At 36.1% G+C, this 18303-nt stretch overlaps 1 protein-coding gene and 1 long non-coding RNA gene across 2 annotated transcripts; both read right to left on the bottom strand.

Moving 5' to 3' along the window:
• Positions 1 to 2288: 2288 nt before the first annotated feature.
• LOC110912306 lies at positions 2289 to 2832 on the bottom strand. The gene has a single exon (XM_022156996.2). It carries the CDS (start codon positions 2715 to 2717, stop codon positions 2553 to 2555), a length of 165 nt encoding a protein of 54 aa, XP_022012688.1. The 5' UTR covers positions 2718 to 2832; the 3' UTR covers positions 2289 to 2552.
• A 9900-nt stretch (positions 2833 to 12732) lies between these two features.
• LOC110910182 lies at positions 12733 to 15351 on the bottom strand. Its single transcript, XR_002575924.2, has 3 exons — positions 15215 to 15351; positions 14242 to 14319; positions 12733 to 13132 (listed from the first exon to the last, which is right to left on the bottom strand). It is a non-coding gene; the product is annotated as an uncharacterized LOC110910182 (long non-coding RNA).
• Positions 15352 to 18303: the final 2952 nt, after the last annotated feature.

Raw genomic sequence — 18303 nt, 5'->3', positions numbered from 1 at the left:
AGTAAAACATGTTTGACCATTTATTCTGGTCAAACAGGTAAAGCAATGCCTACCGAAATTACACATGTTTGAACTTTAGTCTAATTCCTATTGTGCAAAGCAAACTGTCTGTAACATCCGTATTCTATTAATAACTAAGTAACATTATGTGCAGCAAACAAACAATACCATCTACTTATGTGCAACAAACAAACAATACCATCTATTTAAATTATCCTATAAACCAGCAAAAGGCTTATGTGCCGCAAACTTCCACTCATGTCATTTGATCCTCAGCAAACAAACAATACCATCTACTTAAATTATCATATAAACCATCAAAAGGCTTATGTGCAGCAAACTTCCACTCATGTCATTTGATCCTAAACACATACATCTACAGCAAACTTCTACTGATGTCATTTGATCCTAAGCACATTAAACATACATCTGCAGCAAACTTCCACTGATGTCATTTGATCCTAAGCACATCAAACATACATCCACTGATGTCATCCTAAGCATATCAACTTAAATACTCAGTGTCATTTGACCCTAAACACAATCAAGTAGTTAGATCTCAAACAAAGTTAATAACTTCAAATCAAATACAGTTTAATAAGCGTCATTCCGATTATATATCACCATTAAATTAATGACAGTTGATTAAGCATTATTAAGACTTATATATCACCGTTAAATCAATAAGAGTTTAATTAGCATCATAACAGTTACATAACAAAACAAAGGGTAATCTTGAGCATTAACTTCAGAGACCTAAAAAATGATCAGTTTTCCAAAATAACCCTTTTAAACTATTATACATAAGCTACTAGTTAGGTGATCATCAACTAATCTTACATACCCAAAATTTGATCAACCCAAATCATCCATTACAGTTATAGTTAATATATTATAAATGCGTCATATATTCACAGCAGAGGTGCAGGAACCATTCACCGGCGACGCTGGAAATAGAGTTCCACCCGGAACCACCTGTCGGTCCTCATCAGGACCCGATACTGGATTCTGACGTAGTTTCTTGTGACCTGCACCATGAAACCGACTGGAATGGAATCAAACATAAACAGAGTTGAAAAATGCAAATTTAAGACAATGTCGTACCGACTACGTGCAATGTGAACAATATGATAACGTATTGCCTTATTTCGGAAATGATCAGAGGAGTGTCGCCGGAGGGTTTGGGGAAGGGGGAGGGGGAGGAGTGGATTGTGGCTTATGAATGAGGATTGAGAATTAAACAGGTAGAATAAGTTATAAACTTTTGGGAAATTACCTTTTTACCCTCCCTGTCATTAAAATACTTGACCGTCTACTAACGGTCGTTTGGTCCAAGGTCTTGATTGTGAGCAATTGAATACGTCAGGGACTGGACTGTTGAATTTTTTCAAATGAGAGCTGAACCTGAGATTGGGTGTAAACCCCGAGAAAAGAAACTGTAATTTACTCTTTAAGTTTTAATTATATGTAATGTTTTAAGCTTGTAGGTTTAATTTTATTTAATGTTAAAATTTAAGTTTTAAGATATTTAATTTTGAGAATATATTTAATTAAAAAAAAGTTTGTGGCTAGGGTAGGCGCCGCCACCACTTACTCGTTAATGGGTAAGTTAAGCATTGTTTGAGCTAATTGATACTTACCCTAGAGTGCCCCTTCCTCCCTTGACTCGCAAAAACCTTTTACTATTTTTCTATGAATTAGTATATTTATAAAACTATACAAAGAATATTTACTCATTTTAATGCCTTAGTATGAATTTCAACACACGTGACTTACAGTTCATGAAGCTTGAAAATTTCTGTCTTATATTAATTGTAAAATTAGGGTGGAGGGAGTCGTTCAATCACTTAGGGTGTTTGAGTCTCTAGCCAATAATATCATGTCATGTCAAGTCCTCATTCCACTCTTTATTTTGCACCCAATCACTGACAATGGTTCAAACACATGAAGAGTGGTAGAATTTAAAAAAAAAATGTGATTGCTTGAAAAAGGATGGGGCCCACTATTAACCCCCTCTCTCTCCTCCATCACCTCTCTTCCCCACTCGGTGTATACTCACCGCCACACTATGTCCCCGCTCACCGATGGAAGGCCGACACCAATTCACCAATCGGTGAACTGACTCCCCGCATGAGTTTACCGAAACCATACCGTCCCCCTTAAATCTAAAAAGTTGAATATGAACACAGTTACCATCTTAAACAAACTCAATTACTGATAATAAATGAGGATTTTGATTTCTAACATATATAAACATAAATAACCGTAAATCTTACAATTGAACTCCAAATATTCAACTCATCATGTCAAACACATAGATTATAATCATCCATATCACAAATATATATAAAAAAAGAAACAATTCGATTAGACGAAATACATTATTAGGTTTCGTGATTCATCATAGGTTACAACTTCAAGAAATACATATAGATAACTAAAAGGGGTCCGCTTCTCCTCAAGGATGACGGGCCCATTTTCTTGTTTAGATCCTTTGTAAACTAAACAGAGGATCTAAACAAGTGTTCCCCGTGAACAACAAAACTGGTAACTTAAAGAGGGAGCCAACCCTCACCAACAAGAAGCCCGATCATTAGAACAACAAAGCCCGTACCGATACACTGAGTCGAGCTCATGCATGTCTGTGAATACGCAGAAAGTGTGATCCCTGCACCCACAACTCCGATCATCAAAGCTTTCATCTTTTCGTTCATCATCTTCTAGTTGTTGTTTTTGAATCTGAATGCCCAGAGAGAAAGTCAACTCAAGCTTCTGATAGAAACTGAAGGAAGATAAGGAAGCACATTTAAATCAGAAAAGTCAACTCTTGGAAGGTGAGAAGAAGTTCATTAGTTTATTAAGGGTTGTGGTCATGTGGTGTGCCCCTCCAACTTTTCCAATGGTCAAAAATGACAAAACAACATATATATGACTAATTCCAACTGGTTTTTAAATTTATGTATCATTAAATACTAATGTTCTTATAAAATTGCTAGTTAACATTAACTTACAAGAATGAAAACACAAATGAAAAAAATCATCAAGTGTGATTCTTTTTGGCCGAAAACTATATATTATTGTTAAACTGTAGGTACGATTTGTTTCATTTGGCTTAGCGATTCGTCGTTTGAGGTTTTGAGTTGAATCAAAAAATCAGATTAGGTGTTGTTGATGGGTCGAACCGTGTCTAGTATTCATGGGTCATTCCCGAGTTCATATCTGATCAAATAAAACCCGCTAATCATTCATTCCATGAAATCAAATCTTTCTCAGGCATTTTGTCAAACACCTTTCTTGCCATACCCAAGTTCCATCTCCTTGTGTACCCAGCTGTTAAAGCTAACCAGGTAACAACTTAGGCTGCACCTGAAGAATAACATAAAGCACTCGTAATCTCTATGTCTCCTACATTGGCATTTGGCATGAAAACAAATACGGGTATTCGTTGGAATCGTGTTCGGATCAGACCCATGTTTCATAATCTTTCCATGAACAGCACAGCTCACAATAGCCGAATGAAGCTTAATGCAGGCTGAATGTCTAGTTTTTCCATCTGGGTATACAATCAAACGGGGTCTGGGCTTTGAGTGGAGCCTCTACATGAAGAAATCTGGTTGGGTAATATGATCAAACACCTGGTGTGCATAACTGCTTCCCGAAGAATTCATTAGGCTATACTATAGTAGGTAATTATAGGCCCGGCCCATACACTCATTAAAGCCCGGCCCATACACAGTTCACGTGCTTTCTTTGCCAATTTCCACTTATAGGCCCGGCCCATACACTCATTAAAGCCCGGCCCATACACAGCTCACGTGCTTCTTTGCCAATTATAGGCCCGGCCCATACACTCATTAAAGCCCAATAATGAAACTAGCATCATGTGTGTGTTTAAAATAACTTTTTATGAATGTTTTATAATTTAGTATAACTTTTAAATATTCTTTTTGGAAGGCAACCTATCCTATTATTAAAACGACACTTCATATATTTCACTTATCAGGATAGAACCTAGGACCTCCCCATATAAGTAAGATAAGATGCTCTTAGAGGTTTTGCTCTGTCACCATTGGGCCACCAAGCTTGGTTTTAGTTTCACTTTTAATTACCTAAAGCACACTAGGAATTTGCTAATTACTTACAACCATGTTTAACAATTGGAATTGAGTTTGGGGTTTGGACATGTTTAGCAAAAGTACGTTGAAAAAAAAAAAGACGATTGTTCTGTAACTTGCTAAGATCAACTGAAGTAGTTTCAATAGCAATTGTAGCGGCAAGAGTAGGGTTAATACATGCTGATAATGATACATATGCTCTTTCCCAATGCAGTCGATGGGGAATAAGTCTCATCGTCGAGAGGGAAACAGCCCGGATCGCCAGCTAAGGCTCCTAAATGACCGCTCGGTAATAAAGGAGTCGGTATGTTCTTGTTTATAAACCGTCTTAGTCCCAAAGTCTTAAAATTGCCACTGTTCAATGTTACCAACTTAAGAAGTTTTCATCATCATGCTTGATAGAACCAAAAGCTTGTTATGTTAACAAGATATGGAAACCGACGTCCCTCCTACAAGTTTGACATTTCTTTGATTTAAGCATGTTAGAAATATTATTGATCAAATAAATTGCTCTGATACCATGAAAATGTATAAATAATAAAAGAGCAAAGAGAAAACTACAAACATGTTTGATTATTTATTTAACACGCAGGAAGGAAGCAGGAACGTAACATTTTCGACTCTATTTGTAGAGACGATACGTCGACAAAAGTAAATACAAATTGAATACCAAGTGTATATAAACTATATGCTAACTTAGCAGTGAGCTCATACCGCTTCTAATAGTCATTATTTAAGTCTTCTATTAGTGATTAGTTGATTTATAGTAGAATCTCAATTTTGTTAAAGATTGATTAGTGTCAGAGCATCCGATACAGTGTCTAAGGGTGGAAGGGGTGGTCATTACTCATCCACTCCATCATACACTGCACCCAATCACCATTTGACACCTCACTCCATCACATTTTACTCTATCACACTTGCAATGGTCATCACTCATCACTCACACTCATCACACCTAATCACAACTTAAGTACATAACACCTCAATACCAAAGTCAAACCCACACACACATTCTCCCATCACGCACGCGATTCAAGCTCCATCACGCGTGATCAAGGGCTTGCGGCGGTTTTCCATCACTCATCACTTGCACCCATCACGTGCCTACCTCGAAGCCTTTTGTTAAACTTTTAATCTAATCGTTTAAAGCAAAATTTTAAATTTACATGTAACAATTGTTCAAAGCTATACATGCATCTAAAAAACTAGCACCGATTGTTTTAAGATGATAAATGATAAATAAAATATAATGTTGTTCTGTTTTATTGATTAAAAATATATCGTAAACAATTTATTGATTATTATATAAACACATTATTATAATAATATTTTCATGAAAAGAAACTATTTAAAAATTTTTATTAACTAATCACATTAACTATCAACTTTGTTGTGGAAGCTAAGGTCAATTTCTAATGCCTGGTTCACTTTCGTCCATTATTATTTGTTGCTGGTAGGATAGAATTAGATAAAACCCTTGACTTCTACACCCTATCATTTTACCATTATTAGGAGTTAAACGTATAGATTGAATTAACTTATAAACATATTTATCATAATTATTAAGTATAATAAATAACTAGCATATTAAGTATTAAGTATAGTTATAAAAATAAATAATACTTAGGGTGTACGGGGCGCACCCGGGGAAGGCCAAGTGCTGACCCTTCACCGGGCGGGAACAGCGCCGCCAACCCCGGTGTCCACACCGTAAACCCAATTGAGCGGGTAGTGCACCGGTAAGGGAAGAGGAGAGAGAGAGGATTAATGGTGGGTCTCACTCTCTTCCACCTCATCACACTTTTAACTTTATTTTTCCTAGAGTTAATTACTGTTTTCGTCCCTGAGGTTTGTCAAAAATAACGGTTTCAGTCCATTAGTTTAAAAATTGCGATTTCAGTCCATTAGTTTCATTTTCGTAACCATTTCAGTCCACTAACTTAACTCCATCCATTTATTTTGTTAACTTTGAGTTAACTAACTAATTCAGGGACGGTTTGCGTCAGTTTTAGAAACACAGGGACTTAAGTGTAAACTCTAAAACATTAAAAAAAATAGTAAATTCCAAAAAATCAAACAAATTCCAAAAAATTCTAAAAAATAATAAAAATTCTAAAAAATCATAAAAATTCTAAAAAATCCAAAAAATCCGTTTCGGCGCGAACTGTTTCGACCCGAACCGTTTCGAGCTGAACCGTCCGTACCGTTTCGACCCGAACCGTTTCGAGCTGAACCGTTTCGACGCGAACCATTTCGACCAGTACCGTTTCGAGCCGAACCGTTTCGACCCGTACCGTTTCGAGCTGAACCGTCCGTACCGTTTCGACCCGAACCATTTCGAGCTGAACCGTTTCGACGCGAACCGTTTCGACCAGTACCGTTTCGAGCCGAACCGTTTCGACCCGTACCGTTTCGAAGCCGAACTGTTTCGAGCTGAACCGTTTCGAACCGAACCGTTTCGACCCGTACTGTTTCGAAGCCATACCGTTTCAAGCCGTACCGTTTCGAACCGAACCGTGCCGTTTCGAACCGAACCCTTTCGAGCTGAACTGTTTCGAACCGAACCGTGCCGTATCGAACCGAACCGTTTCGAGCTGAACCGTTTCGAACCGAACCGTTTCGAGCTGTACCGTTTTGACGCGAACCGTGCCGTATCGAACCGTGCCGTATCGAACCGTACCGGTTCGGCTTCGAAACAGTTCGCGTCGAAATGGTTCGCGTCGAAATGGTGTCCAAAGGGTTCGGTTCGAAACGGTTCGCATCGAAACGGTACGGTTCGAAACGGTATAGCTTGAAACGGTTCAGTTCGAAACGGTTCAGCTCGAAACGGTTCGGTTCGATACGGCACGGTTCGGTTCGAAACGGTTCAGCTCGAAAGGGTTCGGTTCGAAATGGTACGGCTTGAAACGGTTCGGCTTCGAAACGGTACGGGTCGAAACAGTTCGGTTCGAAACGGTTCAGCTCGAAACGGTTCGGCTTCGAAACGGTACGGGTCGAAACGGTTCGGCTCGAAACGGTACGGGTCGAAACGGTTCGCGTCGAAACGGTTCGGACGGTTCAGCTCGAAACGGTTCGGGTCGAAATGGTACGGGTCGAAACGGTTCGCGTCGAAACGGTTCAGCTCGAAACGGTTCGGGTTCGAAACAGTTCGGCCGAAACGGATTTTTTGGATTTTTTAGAAGTTTTTAGAATTTTTATTATTTTTTAGAATTTTTTGGAATTTGTTTGGTTTTTTGGAATTTTTTTGATTTTTTGGAATTTACTATTTTTTTTGTTTTAATGTTTTAGAGTTTACACTTAAGTCCCTGTGTTTCTAAAACTGACGCAAACCGTCCCTGAATTAGTTAGTTAACTCAAAGTTAACAAAATAAATGGATGGAGTTAAGTTAGTGGACTGAAATGGTTACGAAAATGAAACTAATGGACTGAAATCGCAATTTTTAAACTAATGGACTGAAACCGTTATTTTTAACAAACCTCAGGGACCAAAACAGTAATTAACTCTTTTTTCTAAAAGAAAAAATTGTTTAGATGGAGTGTTGTCAATGTTTTATGGCAAAATGAAGAGTGAAGATGAGAATTGACATAATAGAGTAGGATTGCGTGAGTTGAAACTATACCCAAATGAAACACCCCTTATACCCTTACGAGTATTTTTATAGTGTTTTTACTCGTTCTTTATTTTTATAATACTAAACGATCGCTAGAAACAATCGCTAGAAATAAGAAGAAGAGAGGGGAAGAGGCTAGAAGTGGAGAGTCCTAACTGAAGTTGATATTCCCAAAACAATCGCTAGAAATAAGAAGAAATGGAAATTTAGGTTGGGAGAACATACTGGAATCTTCGGCATCATCATTCCGAGGTGGCGGAGGTGACGGCGTGGTGGCGGAGGTGACGGCGTGGTGTCGGAGTTGTGGAGAAGTCGGTTGGGAGCAGGAAGTCGGCTGGAGAACTAGGTTGAGGATTGTGTTTTGAAAATAGGTAGAAGAAGAGAGGGGAAGAGGCTAGAAGTGGAGAGTCCACATCTGCTCCAAGAAGAGGTTTGGAAGACATTTTTTAATGAAATCACTTCGAGAAAACAAACACATTGCAGACTTAAACGTCTGCGCGATACAGACATAAGAGGTCAAGAAGTGCTTTTTACAAAAAACAAACACCCCCTTAGTGAGCATACACTTTATAAGATCGTATAACAAAAGAAAAACAACATTTTTACACTTTTAGTGAGCATACACTTTGTGTTTTACTTGTTCTTTGTGGTTTTTTTTTTTTTTTTATAAAAATATATATTTTGCGTGATTTATTTACTTCTATGTTTGTTAGAATAAGTTATTGACTTTGCTCATTTTTTAGGGTTATTAAATTTTATTACCTTCAACTATCGACTATTGGTCGCTACGATCCCCAACTAACACCTTGATATCTGACACCTCCAACTTGATTTTTAGTTTGTGCTGGCACCACATCGTTAACCAAAACACTAACTTAGTTAATTTTCTATCATACGTGGCACTCCATTTCCTATGTGGCAAGATGAGGTGGATTATTTGGGGGCTTATGTGTACATTATAATTACTATAATATATATAGGATTAGGTTCAAGAGTGAACACTAGTGTAGCTTGCGAACCGAGTGAACTAATCCTGGCCATACACGTGTGTAGATCAATGGCCAGGGTTTGATGTTGAAATACACTAGTGTATTTTACGATTTGATGATGAGATCCTGGCCATACACGTGTGTAGATCAATGGCCAGGATTTGTTCACCCAGTTCGCTAATACACTAGTGTTCACTCTAGAACCCCACCCTATATATATATATATATATATATATATATATATATATATATATATATATATATATATATATATATATATAGTGTGAGTTCATTGGGGAACACTAAAAAAGTGAGGAACCGGGGAACACTCTTAAAATTTAACTTAACATGTTAAAAATTATTTTTTTAATATTTTTCGGCGTTTCTCCTTATATATACTTGTAGAAGCATTTTTAATAAAAAAATCAAAAACTAAAATTATTAGAAAAAACAATTAAAAAAGGCTAAAAAAAAATTTTTAGAAATTTTTTTTATTCGACTAGTTTCTCCTCCTTTTTATAAAGAAAAGCGCTGAAAATTTAAAAAAAACAATTAATTTTTAACATGTTAAGTTAATTCTATAAGATATAACTGTTTTTTAAATACTTTCTTTTATATTTTTAGTTTTTGATTTTTTTTATTAAAAATGTTTTTACTTGTATTTATAAGAAAAAGCGCTGAAAAAAATTTAGAAAAAAATAATTTTTACATGTTAAGTATAATTTTTAAGAGTGTTCCCATGTTCCCCACTTTTTTAGTGTTCCCCAATGAACCCTCTCGGGGTTCATTGGGGAACACTAGAAAAGTGGGGAACAACGGGGAACCGATTCAAACGAACTCCGATTGGACTCATTTTAGCAGCTTTGGAACCGGCTCGTCGAACCCTAACTAGGATCTCTTAACCCTAAACCTTAAATCCTAACTCCTAAGCTCTAAACCCTAAAGCTAAAAAGTAAGGCTAAAACCTAAGCTAAACCGTAAAATCTAAACTATAAACCCTAAAATCTAAACCCTAAAGGCTAAACCTAAAGCTAAACCCTAAAGGCTAAACCTAAAGCTAAACCCTAAACCCTAAAGCTAAACCCTAAAAGCCAAACCCTAAAAGCCAAACCCTAATATATTTAGGGTTTAGGGGTTATGATTTAAGGTTTAGGGTTAAGAGATCCTAGTTAGGGTTCGACGAACCGGTTCCAACGCCGCTGGAATGAGTCTAATCGGAGTTCGTTTGAGTCGGTTCCCCACTTTTTTAGTGTTCCCCAATGAATCTCACACTACATATATAAACTATAATTAATATATCTAATAAATACATAATATTGCAGACAAAAAGCACACAGTTTGTGTGTGTTTATCTCACTCACACTCTCCATCTACATCAACCAGCACCCTCCAAAACCGTCATCAAACACCATCGCCCACCACCGCACCACCTGTCGCAAAACAGAGCCCTCTCTCTACCTCTTCTCTACATCTCTCTTTCACTCCATCCCACACTCCAACAACATCAACCACCACCGCTTCACCTGTGGTTAACTTGAAACCTAACTATCGGTGCTGCAATAGATGACGACGGTGGTTATAGCCAGAGGAAATGATTTCAGCAACGGCGGCGGGTTCCAACAAATCTTGGTCAGTTTAGATCGTTTAGATTAGGGCTTTTTTGTGACAACTGTCAAAATTACAGGTATCCGTACAACTATTAAACCATGATTAGTGCTTAATGACTGTGCTGAGTTACAATTAATAACTTGAATTGCTTTCTGATTATTGCCATATACATACATGTACATCACATATTGCTTAATGTCATATCATTATTGCATGAGAACCTTACTGACTCAAATGATGCACGAAACACAGTTAGCACAGTTATCATACAAACCGGGAAAATGCTGACAGAGTTCAGTACATAGACAGACAATGTGTTGAGACACAGAATGAGCCAGAAACCAAGTATTACACTAGTATAGTGTGTAGAAAAGTAAGGATCATAAAATTGCCTTCCTAGTGATAGTTTAAGTTCCGGAAAGTGCCTAAAACTCATATAAACTGCAGAATTCTGCAGAAAATCAGCAAATTCAGCATTTAAACACACTTATATCATCCGATAGGGTGGTCATCCGATAGGGTGGCCATCCAATAGGAAGGCCATCCGATAGGGTGGCAATCCAATCTTTCCGCGCTCCCGTCTTTGATTCGTTTTGCGAGTTAGGCTAAGCGTTTGCGTATTATAGAATAACTAGATTACATCATAAACACCAAAAGTTCCAGAGTTTAATAGATACCGCTAGTGACAAGGCTCCAGTCTCTCGTTCAACCAAGAATCAAGTTTTACGAGTCTAAGGAGTCAAGCACCAGATAGATTTAGACATTCCAAACGTAGATTTAGGCATTCCATCATAGATTTAGACATTCCAACATAGAATTAGGCATTCCAACATAGATTTAGGCATTCCAACATAGTCATTCCAAGGGTATAGACATTCCACACGTAGATTTAGGCATTTCGAGTATATAACATAGACTTCCACATAGATTAGGGGCTAAAATGGCAAATAGGCAAACTTCAGGGACTAATCTTGACAAAATCCTAAAGTTTTGGGGGCGTTGGGCGTTACATAACAACCCAAGTGTCAAGTGGAGGTGTCAGGCGTCAAGGTGTTAGTTGGGGGTGGCAGCGGCCAACTGTCGATAGTTAGGGGTGATAAAATCCAATAACCCTTATTTTTTTATTTCAAATAAAATAGTTAATCATTTTAAGGGGTGTAACGGTAGCCGAGCCAAGTCTGGCCTTGCCTACGTTCAATATCAGCACATATTACTTAAGAGATATTGAGCTCGACTTACTAATGGTCATGGTTGTAAAACAAGGTCTCGAAGGCCGATTACTTACTGAGTACTCGCTACAAGGTAGGCTGCTAAGGCCTGAGTACTCTTCGTCTAGGCCAAGTACTCCCCGAGTACGCTACGCCTAGGCCGACTACTTCTGGAGTACTCTCAATTCCCAATAGAGAGCGCCTAGCGATTTTTGCGAGCATGAGTAATAGTTAAACTATTCAATAGATAAATACACAAAAAGGTTATAAAATAAAAATGATCCTGAATTATGATAAACATTGTATTACTTATACATGTTTTGTTAATATGCGTTTGTTCATGTTAGTTAATTAATAGTATAAACGAATGGTTAATGTACATAAATTTAGCAATTTATACTCATGAACCTTTCGTTTATATTATTAACGAAACAAACATATATCAACGACATAAATATAAGTGATACAATACTTATCAAAGTTTTAAGATTATTTAATACTTTATACCTTTTTGTGTATTTATATATTAAATCAGTTGAGTCGCACTTGATATCTTAAGTTAAATGAATCGAGATTAAGCTTAGGCAAGGTCGTACTTGCCTCGGCTCGGCATGGTTACACCCCTTAAATGTTTACTTAATTTGTTAGAAATATAATAATATAAATGAGAAAAGCAAATAGCTTAATCAAACAAACAAAAATAGATAAATTATAAAAAAAATTATTTATATCTATAATATAAATAAATGATTAATTAATTAATATGGTTTTACATAATAACAAAATAAAAGTGATTAAAAAGGTAAAAAAAAAAAAGAAAACAAAAAATAGAAAGGACAAGAATTGCGAAAATTACATATTTTGTCATTTAGTTATAAGGGCATAATTGTCACTAAAAAAAACTAAAGGCAAGATGGATATGATCGGTTGATTCTGCTGGTGACATGATAATACTACAGTGATCAATCAGTGATCCAAATTTGCCGTTAAAAAAATAATTAAAATAGTAAAAAAGAAAAGAAAACAAAAAATAGAAAACATAAGAATTGCGAAAATTACATATTTTGTCATTTAGTTATAAGGGCATAATTGTCACTAAAAAAAACTAAAGGCAAAAGGTTAACATAGTAGAATCTGAAAGTGTAACAACTTTTCAAATAAAGGACATAATTTGTAAGACCCTAATCCTGATTTGACCGAAAACGACGCAGCGGAATATGAACCATAAAATTTCTTCCTTTTAACTACTCTAACATACTTGAATACCGTAAGGTCAAACCTTTTAACATGAATACATCATTCATCATTTATTTAATGTAACTATGTTATCAAATAATTACAACAATGTGACCGCTTTCCCGTACAATCCATGATCTTCAACTCGACCCTCGTTCACTTGTCCATCATGAATATCTGTAACATGCGGTCACCATATATAACCAACACGTTAGTACATGGTAACATCATATATAATTTAATACATATCCTTAACAGGCAATATCACATTCTAGCTACGTAATGTATTCCATTGAAACATCCTCTCAATTTTATTTACTCGAGTCCGACATCAATTCCTCGAGGGTCCGGCGTTCCCATACCTGCACTCCATATATTTCATTCTCAATAGTAACATGGTTAGGGGTATGTAATCTCAAACATATTGAAAACCCACATCTTCGTGTATACGTATACCAGTGATCTACAATCATTAGATTACAACACGTGTATACACTTTCATATATCTAAGTACATTCATACGTATCTCATTCATATGCACGTGAATACAAGTTCACACGACTTACACACGCTACAGTTCCATATCTACATACATACATACATACATACAAGTCACATTCACTTATTTGTAAGTTGAGCCTTAACTACAAACATATCAACACAAATCAATGCAATTACTAACAAACATAACCGACTAACTTCCAACAAACATGATGAACATTCAGCAGCATAATGAACATTCGTTTAACACAATGAACATTCAGCAACATAATGCACATTCCATTAACACGATGAACATTCAGCAACATAATGCACACTCCATTAACACAATGAACATTCAACAACATAATGAACATTCCATTAACACAATGAACATTCAGCAACATAATGCACATTCCATTAACACGATGAACATTCAGCAACATAATGCACATTCCATTAACACAATGAACATTCAGCAACATAATGGACATTTCATTAACAAAATGAACATTCAGCAACACAATGCACATTCCATTAACACGATGAACATTCAACAACATAATGAACATTCCATTAAAACAATGAACATTCAGCGACATAATAAACATTTGTTTAACACAATGAACATTCAGCAACATAATGAACATTCAACAACATAATGAACATTCCATTAACACAATGAACATTCTGCAACATAATGCACATTCCATTAACATGATGAACATTCTGCAGCATAATGCACATTCCATTAACACGATGAACATTCTGCAACATAATGCACATTCCATTAACACGATGAACATTCAACAACATAATGCACATTCCATTAACACGATGAAACTATCATCTTAATTTACATTAAGGATAGATGAAGTTCATATGAACTTACCTTGGTACTTACCCTTACCCGTAAATTCTTACATGGTTCCCTATATACAACATACCAAACTTCATTTATAAATAAGAAGTGATTCCGGAAATCACTTACCTTAAGCGTCCGTTTCATACTTGCTTCCTCACATCCTTCCCGTTAGCCTTCCACGGTTCCACCCACCTTGACATGATCCTATACTTTCATGTCATTATGGTTACCGCATTATTAGCATACACGCACATTCTAAATTACATTCATTCTATATAATTCTTTATATCGTCACACATAACATTTATTGATATAGCATGTGCCTTGCGATTTCCTTAACACTACATTTGTGGCCAATTATCTTACTATGCTATTTATGCACAATTGACTTTTAGAAAGTCAACTGTCCATCATTTGAATTATCAACTTAACCTCATACATTCTCAACATTAATAGATTATACTATGGACATTATACACATTTCATACTCATATAGCAATACACATAATGTGCATCATATTACCCAAGCATAGAGTACAACTTCTAATGCATAGTGTTTACCAAATCATATAATTAACCAAAATCCCACATGTATTCCATTCAAAACATATTTCTCATGTTTAATTATCACCGAATTACATCACCTCCACACATTATACACTTTCATCCATCATTTGCATACCATTTCATCTATTAATCTCACCTAGGCATTTCAACAAACACTTGGTGTGCATACTACTTTCTTAGCACATTGTACAAGCATCTTATGCTCATCTTCCTACCCATTTCCTTCATCCATCAAATACAACTAAAATCAACCTAATTCCATACCATACTCAACCTATCTAACAAGTATTCATCACATACAACATACTACATCAAATTTTGAACACGGATTGGACATGGGTGTTATACCCATGTCGCCATTTTCACTAACCCAAGTGGGTTTCACCTTCAAATATCAAATTACTTGATATCATACATAAAACAAGTTCTATTTGTTCATTCTAACACATATCCATGCTCAATTTCAACAAATTTCAGGATTGATCACAAACCCACTTCATACAAGATCATCAAATCACAAATTACAACTTACCACATGTTTTATCTTGTCTAGATGGTAAGGATTCTTCTTTCATGCATTGATTTCACATCCAATTGACCTTGATTTGAGTTGGAATTGCATACTTGTTCTTGTAAGAGGGTTTTCTCCTCTCTTTCTTTCTCCAGACACTTCACGCACACACATATGCACATTCTAGCTCTTTCTCTTTTTTTTATATAAACTTAATTCCATTCCACCAAGTTTAGTCCCTCAAGTTTGCCATTTTTCTTATTTGTCACAAACTTCCTTCCTCACCATTTAACTCATACTTTAACTAAGTTATTTAAAACCGGTTAACCCACTTCATGCCATAAAACAAGGAAACACATGCGTAAGTTAAACATTTGGGTTTTGGGACGTTACATAATTATAAAAGTTAAGGGACACAAGCTCCAAACCAAGATATATTTGTTATCTGACAAAATTGCAAAAATCAACCTTTATGTTATACATAAACTGGAATTTGTAAATTTCACTATGAAATCGGCAAAAACCAACATTTATGTTCGTGTTTTCGTACAGGGTACAACCTTTACCACTAACCTCGTTTATTTTCTTGGTTAACTACCGTCACATGCGTTGAGGGTATTACTTATGTTGCATGTGAGGGTATTATTGTCATTTCCACATTGTCTTCCTTAATTGATCCCCTAAAACCCAGAAAAACCCTACGTCTTCTTCAAAAATAAAACCCCTCTGTTCTTCAAAAATCCCTCTTCACCAAACATCAAAAAACCCACACAAATTCCACCTTTATGATGAGATATAGTGTATAATTCAGTTCAAATATCTAGAAAATGTTTGATTCTAAAAACTTTGGACTTTGAACGCTGTTTACAATTTACAAAATTAATAGTTTACTACTAAATGATAGTTGAAACAAAGGAACAAAAAAGGACAGCCATAAAGCTATGAAGAACTCTTTATTGTAAACTGTATAAACGAAACAATTTAGTAGGAATATATTACTATGATCAGTGGCGGAACTAGCCCAAAAAATTAGGGGTATCATAATATTTTTTTTTTTAGGATTAGGGGTATCCTTTATATATAACAGAAACGGAGTTGAGGGGTATTTTTACACTACGGAAATGGAGTTAAGAGGTTTTTTACACTACGAAGACGAGGTTGAGGGGTAGCCCGTGCTACCCCTATTAGCACTATAAGTCCGCCACTAACTATAATGCCATGTGGATGTAATACAAAAGATCGCATCTGGGTAGTTGAAAGGCTAACGCCGATCTCATATCCCTAGATGTGCGTTTGTGTGTGTTTAGAGATAGAGAGAGACGACAAGAGAGAGCGAGGCGATGTTTGGTGGCCGGATTTTGTGGTGGTAAGGGCTGGATTCGGTGGTGATGGTGGCTGAATTTGGTGGTGCTGGGGATTTGTTGGATAGAGAGAGACTGCCAAGAGAAAGAGATTAGGGGTTTATGTATATTATTTTTTTTTAAATCTAGTTTTGTTATTTGTTTATATACGTTAAATAAAAGGCTTATAAAAAGACTATAATACCTTCACATACAAAACATGTGAGATAACTTAACTGAGTTTTTGGACGTAGTTAGTGCTAAAGGTTATAGGATGTCATAAAACATAAAACATGAACATAAATGTTGGTTTTTGCCGATTTCATAATGAAATGTATGAAGTGAAGTTTAGGTATAACATAAAGGTTGATTTCTACAATTTTGTCTTGTTGTGGTGCATGCGAAAGGTGAAAAAATGTACCACGTATGTGCCACGCCGCCACATAGACAATGAGGTTTCAACATTTTATACCAAGTATGTGTCGTTGAGATAAGTACCCCCCCCCCCCCACCACCACCACCACCACCACCACACACATACCCAGTGAGCTCCTCCACGTTGCCGCCCCACGCCCTCCTTGTTGCCCTATCCTGGCAGTGTGCAACGCCCCGCGCCCTGTTATGTGGTCCTCCAAGTCTTCAACCGCACTCATGACACATAGTCTAGCTATTCTCATACCTGTGGTTATGCGTTAGATCAGTTGAAACAACGAAACAGAGCCATTTAGAACAAATTTTCAAAACTACTTTTTATACGTTTTCTTGCAATTTCTCATTTACGACTTCATTTAACCATTCAGACGGCATATTTTATTTATTCCATGTTATATATCAGTTGCAATATGCAAATGATCACCAAAATATATAGTTCTATATTTTGTTTCATTTTTTTATATGTATTGATTTTTTTATTATGTAGTTCACTATTTTGAGACAACTTAGGGGCCGTTTGTTTACCTCTTAATGGTTTAGAACTCTTACTGATTCAACACTTAATGGTTTAGACTGTTTGTTTCGAGAGCAGATGTCTTAATGGTTCAGACATTTGCCTCTGAATGGTTAAGTATTATACAGAGTCTGAATGGTTAAGACCTCTAATGGTTCAGACCTCTTACTGGTTCATCACTTAACCATTCAGAATTTGCCAAATAGCCCCTTAATGGTTTAGTAACTGAGTTTGTTATCAAAAAATTGATAACGTTTTACATGAATTCTTACACCTTTATGTGCTACATGATATATATAGTGTAAGGATTAAAGGGTGTTATCATATAAAATGTCCTTAACATTAGAAGTGACGGTTGATTTTTTTTTTTTTTGAAATTTTGTTTTCCATCTTTTCAAGTATTATGTTTAATTGTAAAATATAAAAATATCATATATTTACTCTAGTAAAGAATTACTCTACCGGTACCGAATTTTTCGAACCGGTTCGATTTTTTGTACCAATTCGGTACCGGCATTTTGCGTTTTCGGTACCGGCCGGGTTTAATATCGGTATTTACCTTCAAATACCGATTCGTACAAGTACCAAACCGGTACCGGTACATTTCTGATACTGATAGTGATTGGTATCGAGCTCATACCTATTTCAAAGTGTTAAAAGATGACCACAAGATTTTCTTCAATTTTATAATTTTAGTCCCTCAATTTGTATTAAACTTGAAACAACTAAGGCAAGCCCAAAACTAAAGAATAATAAAACATCTTTGTCAGATTTAGTGAGTATAATAATGATTTGTCTTCTTATACATATAGGCTAAAAAAAGG

This window comes from Helianthus annuus, chromosome 15 (genome assembly GCF_002127325.2).
Source record: "Helianthus annuus cultivar XRQ/B chromosome 15, HanXRQr2.0-SUNRISE, whole genome shotgun sequence".
In the NCBI taxonomy this organism is placed as follows: domain Eukaryota; kingdom Viridiplantae; phylum Streptophyta; class Magnoliopsida; order Asterales; family Asteraceae; genus Helianthus; species Helianthus annuus.
Note: the sequence above shows the minus strand (reverse complement) of the source record. Positions and strands in the feature narration are given on the sequence as shown.